This window comes from Mesoplodon densirostris, chromosome 8, assembly GCF_025265405.1.
Source record: "Mesoplodon densirostris isolate mMesDen1 chromosome 8, mMesDen1 primary haplotype, whole genome shotgun sequence".
Classification (NCBI taxonomy): domain Eukaryota; kingdom Metazoa; phylum Chordata; class Mammalia; order Artiodactyla; family Ziphiidae; genus Mesoplodon; species Mesoplodon densirostris.
Genome location: NC_082668.1, coordinates 22,736,735 through 22,749,105, shown reverse-complemented (window position 1 = coordinate 22,749,105; position 12,371 = coordinate 22,736,735). Strand labels below are relative to the sequence as shown.

General features: G+C 37.3%; 1 protein-coding gene across 12 annotated transcripts in view; it reads right to left on the bottom strand.

The window, feature by feature from the left end:
* The window catches only part of FN1 (fibronectin 1), a 71,983-nt gene that overhangs the window by 29,673 nt on the left and 29,939 nt on the right, over nt 1-12,371 (bottom strand). For all 12 annotated transcript variants that reach the window (XM_060105732.1, XM_060105739.1, XM_060105734.1 and 9 more), the window contains 5 exons: nt 10,902-11,168; nt 4,771-4,865; nt 3,181-3,349; nt 2,622-2,708; nt 346-537 (listed from right to left, as the gene is read on the bottom strand). In XM_060105732.1, the coding sequence (XP_059961715.1) occupies nt 346-537; nt 2,622-2,708; nt 3,181-3,349; nt 4,771-4,865; nt 10,902-11,168 (810 nt within the window). The remainder of the gene's footprint in view (nt 1-345; nt 538-2,621; nt 2,709-3,180; nt 3,350-4,770; nt 4,866-10,901; nt 11,169-12,371) is intronic.

Sequence of the window (12,371 nt, the reverse complement as noted above, 5' to 3'; positions counted from 1 at the left end):
ACCATATTACTTTTCGCCTGTCAGTACTGAGTACAGACACATGACATCATTTTAGTAATAGTTCCACGTGAGCGGACAGTACAAAGTTAATGCCATGGTTGCCACTCCGTTGCATACCCATCGAGACAAAGAGCATCCCAGTGAAGCACAGATAGTCAAGCAGTGTTAACAGCAAGCATTTGTCCAAATAGTTGCTTTGACTTCATGGTTCTAGAGAGTGTGGTTCGGAGGTCAGAATTAAATCCCAAACATATTTGACACACTCAACCATCTGGGGATTAAGATGTTAATCCCCACTCTTACTGGAACTGCCACTCTGAGGATAATAGCTTATTTTTCCATTACCTGGCATGATGGTATCAGAGATAGGGACACTTTCCTTGTCATCTTTGACAGTGTAAACACTGACATTGTACTCCAGGCCAGGACTCAGGTTTTCAAAAGTGCAGGAACTCTGATCGGCATGGACCACTTCTTCCAAAGAATATCCCTGCTGGCCATTTGTAGGGGTGGTGGTAATTCTATAGCCAGTAATGTCTGGAGAAAACAGAAAGGAGGAAGTTACTGCCCAGAACATTTGTGACCCAGAGCCTATTAAACTCAACTCCAGTGATGTACCCTTGAAGGGGAATGGGGAGAGGACTCAGCATTTATGTATTGAAGACTCTACCTATTGTCATTCAGGGCTTACAACAACCCTTTGAGGGAGGTATTAATATCCTCAGTTTAAGAAAATCTTGGAAAGGGGAAATGATTACTAAAAGCTTTTCTGTCTCTAAATTCCATGGTCCTTCTACCACTCTACCCTGTTTTTCTTAATGGATCATTTGCAGGACAGCTGAAGACTTCTATTTTACCTACTAGGAAAGGATGGCTCTCACCCTTAGGCACATTCCCCAAAGTGGGCTCTCCTAATTTACAAGGTCTAAACCTATGGGATTTACAGGAAGGGAATAGGAAAGGAGAAAAAGTAAAAAGCAAAAGCGGTTCTACTTATTCTAGAAAATAACTGCTGAAGACTTCAGGAATCATAGAAGTGGGACAGTGAGAGGGTTGAGGGGAGGAGAAAGACATTCAAATTAAAATAGTGATGAACTGAGATCCATGGGGAAAGACCAAAAGTAAAGTGAGGAAGTATATTTAAGTTAAACTTACTAAAGGGAGAGAAAATGATGGCACATTTTATAATTAGGAATAGGGTGACCACTAAAGTGGTATATACAAGGAAATCCAAGTGGATGGGAAATCAATGTTTGGGTCATTACACTGGCTAGTGACCATTCAGATGGACAGGCTAAGCCATCCATTAAGACTAAATATTAATGATCTAGCTTCTGACAGGCATGAAACTTGCCAACCTAAAAGTTCCAAATTTAGAGTAATTCAGCTGGAAATAGTGTAGTTTTGGCTTAAATGATGTTTCCACAGATAATGAAAACTTGACTAAAGTCACTTTACTTCAGAGGGGAATTAAAAAGGATATTTTAAGCTAGCTTTATTGCGTGTGACTGTACATATTGATCTGATTTATAAATAATTGCCTTAGCTGTGTGCCCAAGCAAAGGGAAGAACTGTTTAAAAGATTAGAGTACAAATAGAAAGAGTGAAATAATAAACTAAATATAGCCATTAATGAAAAAGTATAGGAGTTATAGATACCATCAACATTAGTTGGCATTTCTGTTTTTGTTTAATTTTGAATTTTGTTTAATTTAGAATTTCCTCAATAATGAGTATCCTGATATCTCAATAGTGATTCCCCCAATATACCCAATATTAAATATTTTAGTTTACATTTCTCATTGAAAGAGACTTTCACATGGACTTGGCAAAGGTCAGGAATGTCTAAAATTTCGCTTGCCTTTGCCCTGGTACATCATGATACTTGAATATTGCCATAGGTATCTTTACACATTTTAGGATTCTGTAAATAATTTTTAATATGTGTGAATGAGTTTAGACAGAAGCTTTATGTAAAGCTTTAAAAAGAGTCACGGAATGCCAGTTACCAAATTTCTCATTTTTGAGTATAAGTAAAACAAACTAACAATTAAAAATCCAAATACTTGAAGTCTGCTGTAAGAGTGAGTCTGAGCACTTAAGTTACAATCCCAGTTCTGTAACGTTTAAAATTTGTGACTATGGGTAAGTCGATTTTTTTCTGAGTCTCAGTTTTTTCACTCTGTAAAATGGAGGTCATTTCTACCCTGAGATTTTTGTGGTGCAACTCATGATAAAATATTTGTCAAATATCTAAGTTTATTGAGTAATATACTTAGAATCTATGATAACCCACAAATGGAAAATTAGGAAGTATAACTTCAGCCATTTGTTTGGCAGTTTGGAATGCCACTGAGCAAAAAGGACTGCTCAGAATGCTTTTCCTCAGCCCTCGTGATTCCCTATAGCTCAGTAAGGGTCTGCCTTGCTCTCTTTCCTGTAATTTAAATAAACATGCAGTAAAACACCCTATATGTCACTCTATGATGTACGCCTGTATTTTTTTTATGGAGAGCTAGGTATTTATAATTTTGACCCTTTCTCTGAAGGGAACACAGTTTCCAAACTTTGTTTTGGGAAGGCATTGCATATACTTGCCCTATGACACATCCCAGGCTTACCTGGGGTGGTACTCCTCTCCCAGGAGACAGTAAGGACACCAGTGTCGGGGTTTGTTTCCAGGTACAAGTTCTTTGGTGGAGACAGTGCTATGCAGAAAAAAAATTTTTTAATTAAAAGTTTAAGCTAGCACAAAGCACTTGAGCTGTGGAATACCTCTCTCTCTCTTTTCCTCCCTCCCTCCCTTCCTTCCTTCCACAATCAGTAAAAATAAAGAAGTTATTTATTTATGTCCATGCTGTCCATGCTGGACAGCAATTCTCTGAGAGAATTTTTTTTTTTACAATTTTTAATTTTGCAACACTACTGAAATTTTTTTCTGTCTTGCCAGTTCATAGACATTTTTGACATGGAAAGAACACTTCGGATGCCATAGATTATATGACATGAATTGAACTTGCTACTCTAAACTTAGAAATAGCTAATAATATAAGTAGGGATGAAATGTTTCCCTTGTGTCATTATCATAAGTAAAAAGTGATATTGCTATCAGCTACTTTAAAAAAGTGGAACAATTTAAAAAACGAAAAGAAAAGAAAAGAGGCAAAGAGCTCCTCTTACGTGTCACCACTTTCTTCACAATTGGTGTATCTCTCTCTTGCCCATCTCTCAGGACTGAGATGGTGTAAATGTATTCCACGCCTGGAGTCAGGCCAGACACAACGATGCTTCCTGAGTCTGAGGTCACTTCTCGTGGTGCTTCCCCTCCCTGGCTTGGTCGTACACCCAGCTAGGAAAAAGAAAGCAAAATAAACACCAAGCACAAATATTTCCAGAGCTGGGTTACTGCTGAGAGATTGTGGTTATGCTTTGCACAATGTGGACTCCTCAGCAACTGCACTCTGCTTTTAGTTGGGAATGAGTTGGGACCTTACTTTAGCTCTATTAAATAATGTAGCTGGAAATTCCTTGGAACTGGGGTGGGGGAAGGTGCCACTTAGGGGAAGTATCTTCCAAAACTAAGTTAAGGTAGCTTGTAATAGAAGGTTCCAGAGAAACATCATTACATACTGTTTTGCTTGATAAATAATCTCCTGGTATAAACCAGAAGTACACGAGGGCTTTGGGGCACATGCCCGTTCATTTCTTATTTTCTTTTTGCTGGAAGAAATCCTCTAGTTCTCTCTTTAATGAGTTATTAGTATTCAACTTAAATGTACCAGTCCCTGTAACACTTTGTACTTCAAAAACACTCCTTTTAAAGAAGGACAGCTTCAACTGCAGGCTGATATGTTACAAGAGAAGAATTAAGACTAATGTGCCCTTAATTTTCAATTCTTTTAGTATTTTATTTGAAAAGCCTGGGTAATATCGTGTCATCAGTGTTCAGCTCTAGAGACATCCTTAGTACTTTATAAGGCTCCGGAAAGTCAAAATGACACTACTAAGGGAAATTTAAAAGGTATACCGACAATCTTCAAAAAGGGTTTTTTATATTTAAATAGCATAATCATCAATATGCCATTTGCGTATTTCGAAAAAGAAATGATCTTTGGTATATTTTTTTAAACAATCGTCATGGGGATTTAGTCTTGATTTTCAATTATAATAAATATTTCCCTCTCCACACTCTAAATGCCAAAAAAAGGAATTCTTTTAAATACATTCATTTGTATTCATCACTTCCCTAATACCATTACTTTAAAGAACATGTATCCAGATATCTATAGGGAAGACCTTAATCTTAATGTCTATTAAGAGATTCACCTAAGGGGCTTTGAACAAGTTGAGATGAAACTGATTGGATAAAAATGTGATTTTTGAGTGACTCTGAGTTTAATTGGTCTCCTTAAATTGGTTTTTGTGAACTTGCTGATACCTATTTAGAACAACACAACAAGAGCAGTTTCCCTATATATCTTTAAATCTAACTCCCTGGGAGAAAGGATAGAGAAAACAAGATAACAACTAACAGTTCCATACTAATGTTTTCCTCTTTGCATAGCACTTTCACTGCCTCAGTCCATTTTTCCAGCAATTCAGGGAGGCAGAAGTATTGTGATGCCCTGACAAAGTGGTCAGAGAGGTATGAACAGAAACAGGATGAAACCCAAGTCTCCTGACTCCTGAGCATCCTGTTTCAACTACATCCAGAAACATGAGGGCAACCCAGGGCTGTATTAGAAGGGATTAGGAACATCTGCAATTTACCTTAAAACCAATCCTTGGAGCAGGCGTCCATGTAATCACAATGGTGGTTTCAGTCACTTCTGTGTGGTAAGGTGGGATGGAGCCCAGAGGCTGCACTGTGAAATGGAATCAAATCATGTGTTCAAGCCTTAGAATCACAGAGAATGCAGATAACAAATTTTTTTTTAAATCTTTTGGCCGCACCTTACTGCATGTGGGATCTTAGTTCCCCAACCAGGGATTGAACCTGCAACCCCTGCAGTGGAAGTGTGGAGTCTTAACCACTGGACCACCAGGGAAGTTCTGATAACAAATATTTTTATTGAGAACTTCACTTTTAGTCAGCTAATGGATCCAGAATGTGACATATGTGAAAATTTGGAGTAGGTCAATGCCTCTCAACCTTTCATGTGCCACACAAATCATCTGAGACCTGGCTAAAATGCAGGTTCTGATTCTGTAGGTCCACATGGGGCTAGGTAGTTTGCATTTCTGTTACACCAGTGTTGTTAGTCTGGGAATCACATTTAAATAACAAGGAGCTGGATGACCACAGAGGACCCTTTCAACTCCTTGGATTCTGAAATTTGTGTCTTTTCATCATGATTGGGATTTGAGTTTGATGACAATAACTTTCCCTATATCATCAGTATAGAATCCCATATAAAATGTAAAACTGGTCACCACAAACTGATTATCACTCTACTTCTTAACCATTATTTTGAGAACAATGGTTAAATTATAGATGATTATCTAAAAATAGCAATATGCTGAATCACTCCATAATGATGGCCAATTATTTTTGGTTGCAGAAAGAGATGCCATGTGAAAGGTAAATGAAATCTGCCACCATGGATGCACTTATAAATTCTAAAGATACTTTCCTTAAACATGTGATTATTCACTCAGAATAATCACACTACAGAAATTTAGTATTCTGCCACTAGAATTAGGAATTATAATAAAAGTTTATTTCGAACCTCCTAGCATCCTGACATCACTGCTATTTCTTAGTGAAAATAATACTTAAAAAAAAACAAGAGGGGCTTCCCTGGTGGTGCAGTAGTTAAGAATCCGCCTGCCAATGCAGGGCACACGGGTTGGAGCCCTGGTCTGGGAAGATCCCGCATGCCGCGGAGCAACTAAGCCCGTGCGCCACAACTACTGAGCCCGCGCCTAGAGCCTGTGCTCCGCAACAAGAGAAGCCACCACAATGAGAAGCCCACACACCGCAACGAAGAGTAGCCCCTGCTCGTTGTGACTAGAGAAGGCCCACGTGCAGCAATGAAGACCCAACACAGCCAAAAAAAAACAAAAAACAAAAAAAACAAATTAATTAATTTAAAAAATTAAAAAATATTTTTAATTAAAAAAACAAGAAAAAGAGGAAGAAAAAGAGTATTTGTACATAAAGCTGAAATAGACATTTTCAACAATCTTACAAATCTTTTCATAAATTTAGAATCTCTAAAATATAATTGGCAGAACAACTAAATCTTGTAATAAGCATTTCAATAACTGGCTGCTATGTGAAAGGTGAGGTCTCAGAAGGCAAGACATTTGTGTCTGGTGAGTCAAATTCAGGGCTTTCAAGCGTGTGGATGGCCTTGGTCACATGTTTAGTGCCTTCATAATTCCTTCTTCTTTACGTCTCAACCAAATTTTTGTGCTCGCTGGGGACAAAACACTAGTAAACGCATTTATACTAAATTATGAATGGTTGGTGAGACAAAGACTTATCCCCCAGAGTTCGACAAATGAACATTAAGAGACTTTAAGCCTACTCTGAGAAAGAGAAAAACAAGTATCGTATATTAACGCATATATGTGGAATCTAGAAAAATGGTACAGATGACCCGGTTTGCAAGGCAGAAATAGAGACACAGACACAGAGAACAAACATGGGGATGCCAAGGGGGGGAAAGATGGGGGTGGGATGAATTGGGAGATTGGGATTGACATATACATGCTAATATGTATAAAATAGATAAGTGTACAGCACAGAGAACTCTACTGTACTTTGCAGTAAAGTAGAAACTAACACAACATTGTAAAACAACTATACCCCAATAAAAATAAATAAATAAAACATTTAAAAAAAAGTCTTTAAGTAGTACTCCATTACTACTCAGCTCCAGGCATGGGAAAATTCAGGCCCAGCACTGCAATTCTTCCAGAGTTTTCCAATCTGGATTTTAATGTGCAATTTTTTAAAAAGTATTTTTAAAATACTGCTGTCTGAAAAAATAAAATACATGTGGGCATACTTTGTAATGGGTGCTTTACTGGCTGAACTGAAGTTCTACTGGTTTGGAGAGATGTTTCATGAGTGTGTTATTGTTTGGATGATATTCTCAGTGGAATTAGGATGGGCGACCTGTGATGCCCCCCCAGAGTCTCTGAAATCATACACCACTTGGCTGCCACTGACTTTGCCAAAATGCCATGGCCAGCCCTGGGCGACCATGTCAAAGTCCACAAGAAACAATTCAGAGAGCAGACAGCTTCTTTCACTGAACGTCTGTGAAAGCCACAATTTTTTTCACAAAAGCATTCTCCTCAACTGTCTTGGGCTTTAAGATTGCGTGTTTTCTATTGCTTGAGCCAGCCAGCTAGAACTTTCTCAAGTTTAAGATGATGCTCTCTGCCTGGGAAGACCATTACAGGAAACTCTCCAAACCACAAACCCACAAACTGATGGCAAACAAAGAATGTGACTGTAAGTATGAGCTATGGATTCTGGCAGGTCTTGTTAGGTGAAGGACAGCCTGGATGCTAAAAAAATAAAATTTGCCCTATTTATAAAGGAGTAAAGCTGATTTTCCCCAGAAACAGCTCCTCCACCCCCTGTCATGTGCTCTTAACAACTTAACACAAGTTATAAAACCCAGAAATGTTATTCCCAGAATTCAGCTTGTTAATAGTAAAAAGCTACAGAAATGTAAAGCAATTTCAAAAATATGCAAGCCCTGCTGATGTTTACAGCCTCAGAAAGTACTTGAAGTTCAAATGAAGTCATAGAACTCACTGCTTACAGAGGTTTATTTAAATCTAAGCTTGGTTGAGCTATTTTCTCAATCATCTATTCAACAAATATTTTTTGAGGGAGGGAGAGGGATGGACTGGGAGTTTGGGGTGGGTAGATGCAAACTATGACATTTAGAATGGATAAACAACAAGGTCCTAATGTATAGCACAGGGAACTATATTCACTATCCTGTGATAAACCATAATGGAAAAAAAAATTTTTTTATGTATACAATGTGCAAGGCATGACATTGACCTTTATCTAATAAAAGTAGTTCTATCAGTTAACTCAAATAAAATTATATTTTTCAATTAATGTATTGTGCAGACAATAAAATAACATGTCCAATATATCAAGGTCTCCAAAAGTACTTGAAATAGTCAATATTGCCCCACCCATTCCATTCAATTATTTTTAGTATCATTAAAAATGCTTTTTCTTAGAGAGATGCAAATCAAACCTACAATGAGGTACCACCTCACACCAGTCAGAATGGCCATCATTAAAAAGTCTACAAATGATAAATGCTGGAGAGAGTGTGAAGAAAAGGGAACCCTCTTACACTGTTGGTGGGAATGTAAATTGGTGCAGTCACATGCATCACTATGGAGAACAGTATGGAGGTTCCTCAAAAAACTAAAAATAGAGTTGCCATATGATTCAGCAATCCCACTCCTGGGCATGTACCCAGACAAAGCTATAACTCTAAAAGATACATGCACCCCTATGTTCATAGCAACACTATTTACAACAGCCAAGACATGGAAATAACCTAAATATCAATAGACAGATGAATGGATAAAGAAGATGTGGTATATATACACAATGGAATACTACTCAGCCATAAAAAAGAATGAAATAATGCCCTCTGCAGCAGCATGGATGGATCTAAAGATTATCATACTAAGTGAAGTAAGTCAGAAAGAGAAAGACAAATACCACATAATATCACTTATATGTGGAATCTAAAATATGACACAAACATATCTATGAAACAAAAACAGACTCACAAATATAGAGAACAAACTTGTGGCTGCCAAGGGGAAGGGGAGGTAAGGGAGGGAAGAATTGGGAGTCTGGGATTAGCAGATGCAAACCAGCATATATAGGATGGATAAACAACAAGTTCCTACTGTATAGCTCAGGGAACTATATTCAATATCCTGTGATAAACCATAATGGAAAAGAATATGAAAAAGAATATAGGGCTTCCCTGGTGGCGCAGTGGTTGAGAGTCTGACTGCTGATGCAGGGGATACGGGTTCGTGCCCCAGTCCGGGAAGATCCCACATGCCGCGGAGCGGCTGGGCCCGTGAGCCATGGCCGCTGAGCCTGAGCGTCTGGAGCCTGTGCTCCACAACGGGATAGTCCACAACAGTGAGAGGCCCGCGTACCACAAAAAAAAAAAAAAAAAAAAAAGAAAGAAAAAGAATATATATATGTATGACTGAATCACTTTGCTGTACAGCAGAAATTAACACAACATTGTAATTCAACTATAGTTCAATAAAATAATAAATAAATAAAATGCTTTTTCTTTTATAGGCACTCTATCCAACAAAAGAAACTAGGTAAAATATGTCTCGTTAAAAAGTTAAAAAGTAAAATAGATAATATACAGAAGTATACAAAGTCAGTAAAAGACTAAATCTACTGAAATTTCCATTCTAATGAAAAGGTCATCTATGAGAAACAGACATTTACAAGAAATACAAAGATATTGATTTCATGTTAATAGATTTTAGAGTATCTTAGTAACATGTAACATAAAAAAGCAAAATTTAAAGTTTAACTTAGAGATAAAAACAGATTTTACTTGCCTATGATTAGCAGTTACTTAAGAAAAAGTCTTTACTAGCCAAACTTCATATATGAAATTTAAATGGAAATAAATTTTTAGTAAATTATGAATTCTTACAGAGATAATTTTATAGAGAATTTTCTTTGTGAAATAAATTCCATAGTAATGTAAAAACTAAACTTATATTCACGATTTGAATGCTTTTTAACATCTACTTTTCAAATTAGTCAAAGAGTAAGATTTGTGGAAAACTTAGGAAATTGCAAGCTAGTTCATAGTTGCAATATACGCTGAAAAAGTATTAAGTTAGGTCCTTCTGGAATTCAAACTGAGTTAAAAATAAAAATTAATGCTTATCTAGAAATGATGGGTCTCATATTTCTTTGTAATGTAAATGAGTTGCATTTGATAGAAATCAGTTTATGAATACAGTCCTCTATTGTGATACAGATATGTAAGAGATTTAAGGCCACTTCCTGTAAAGTATTGAGCAAAAGACAGACAGGGCCAAACATTACTGTCAGTATTTTTCCTTCTGTGGAATTTCAAGAGTAATTAAAAAAAAAAAAAAGGTATTGTGTTCTGCATAAGGTACTTTAATCTGCTGCAGTCAACACTTGTAAAGAAATCATTTCCTTAGCTTCTTGTCCTGTTGGTTTCTATTCAACTGGTAGATGTTTTTATTCCACATTTACTGCTATCATTCAATACCCAAAGTATTAGGATGTAGACATAGGTGCTGATTTTTTTTCTTGCCTTAACTAGTATTTGGTAAATTCATTTAATACAGTAGCCTTCAATTTTCAAATAACTGGGTGTTTTAAACAATGTTACTCAAAGTGCTGGTCCCAGAGAAAATAAGGATCTTGGCAACATATGTCAGGTAATGCACTGCTTCCTTCATTAAGAAAACCTTGCTTCAAAAAAGTATCAACTGAACTAAACGGTGTGCTCCATCATCTACATTCTGGCATAAGCTCCTTAGTCCATGCAACAAACAGTTCGCAGACCAGCAGTGGGTTCATGGGTCACACTTTGAGTAGTACTGCTTTAAATCTTTTTTTTTTTTAATTAAAAAAATTATTTAATCTTGTACAAAGTTTTTTAAGTTAACTTTTTTTTTTTTGGCTGTGCCGAGAGGCTTTCAGGATCCCCAGGGATTGAACCTGGGCCCTGGGCAGTGAAAGCACAGAGTCCTAACCACTGGACAGCCAGTGAATTCCCTAAGTTAACTTTTTAAAAAAATGCATGAAGGAGAGAGAATGTAAATATAGAGAAGAACCTATGATATCACTAAGAAAAGACATTTAACCTTTGACTTACGAGTGGTGAAGACTCCGGTGGCTCTGGGGCTCTGCTGGCTGCCTTTCACGGCCACGAGGGTTGCAGAGTACTCAGAGCCAGGCTGCAGATTCCTCAGTGGATACTGCTTGGCTGAGGGACCCACGTTGTACTGCTTGGGCTGGCCTCCACGGGTCAGGCCCACGGTCAGTCGGTACCCGGCTATCCGGGCACGAGGTGGAGTCCAAATCACTATGACAGTGGTGTCAGTTTCATTGATAAACTGGAGGTTGGTGGGAGCATCCAATTCTAGAAAAAAAGATGAAACACATCGAGAAATATTTGCACCTCAAAATTATCATACTGAAATCCTAAAGCTTGACTGAATTTTCTAAGTTCTTTCTTCTCCAGGTTGAAACTAAGAACAAAACTTTGGAAATATTTAGCCATGAAGAGATTGAGTGCTACAGAGAACTTTGCAAAACTCTGTCAGTCATGAGAAATTGCCCACTGTTTTTGCTTGACCTTGATCCTGTGGGAAGGCTAGTTTTCCAGCATGATTTTCCCATCATCCTCAGAAATTACACTAACATACAGAGATGGTATTTAAAAACAAAAACAAATACTTGTGAAGCCACAATTTGCTCTGATCTGAGCCAAACAGGTTAAGAAAAGAGAAATAAGCCCACGAAAATGAGGGGAAATGAAGAGGAAAGCTCCACATGGAACAAAAGTGATATTCTCTGCATTTATTCAATGACTAGTCCTTTGCTGGAGTAATAAAAGTTATTTTCACATGATTCAGATTAGACAATAATTATAACATATACTCAGAACCTCAGATTTATAGCAAGACCCTGGTGAGTTTGCATTATCAGAAAGAACCATAGAAATTGTGAATTTTCTTCTTGAGTGTGTAACTGGCAGCCTCCCTGCAATAATTTAAAACACTTTTCAGAGGGAGGAAATGTTTAAGAGGTAGTCAAGTACAATCACTGAAAACATGGGCTTTGGAGTCAAAAAGACATAGGTCTGTGTGGTTCCAGCTCAATCGTTTCCCAGCTTTGTGACTTTACAAGTTGCAGAATTTTTTATAAGCTTCAGTTTCTTCATGTATCTCCTAGGGATAATAATAAGACCTTCCTCATTAACTCAAAACGAGGATTAAATATGAGGATGAGGCTTATAAAGAACTGAGCATATGACCTTGTGCCTAATATGCACTAGATGTTTTAGCAATTACTATTTGCAAATAATTCTACTATAAAAGGATAAAGATACTACATTTAAAGTTTGATCTAGGTATATTTAGTTACATAAAAATGTAATCAAATTTTCACTCCATGTCTCCATTAGCAAGGAAAATCAGGTTAAGTTCTCCTCTCTTAGTGCCATTCCCCTGGCATGTGTATTCGGGAAATGGGTTTACCATTTAGCCTCTACGGAGCTTGTCTAAGTTTTGTTTTCAAGTTTAATGCGCTTTATGTCCAGTATACATTCCCTATCCCCTGA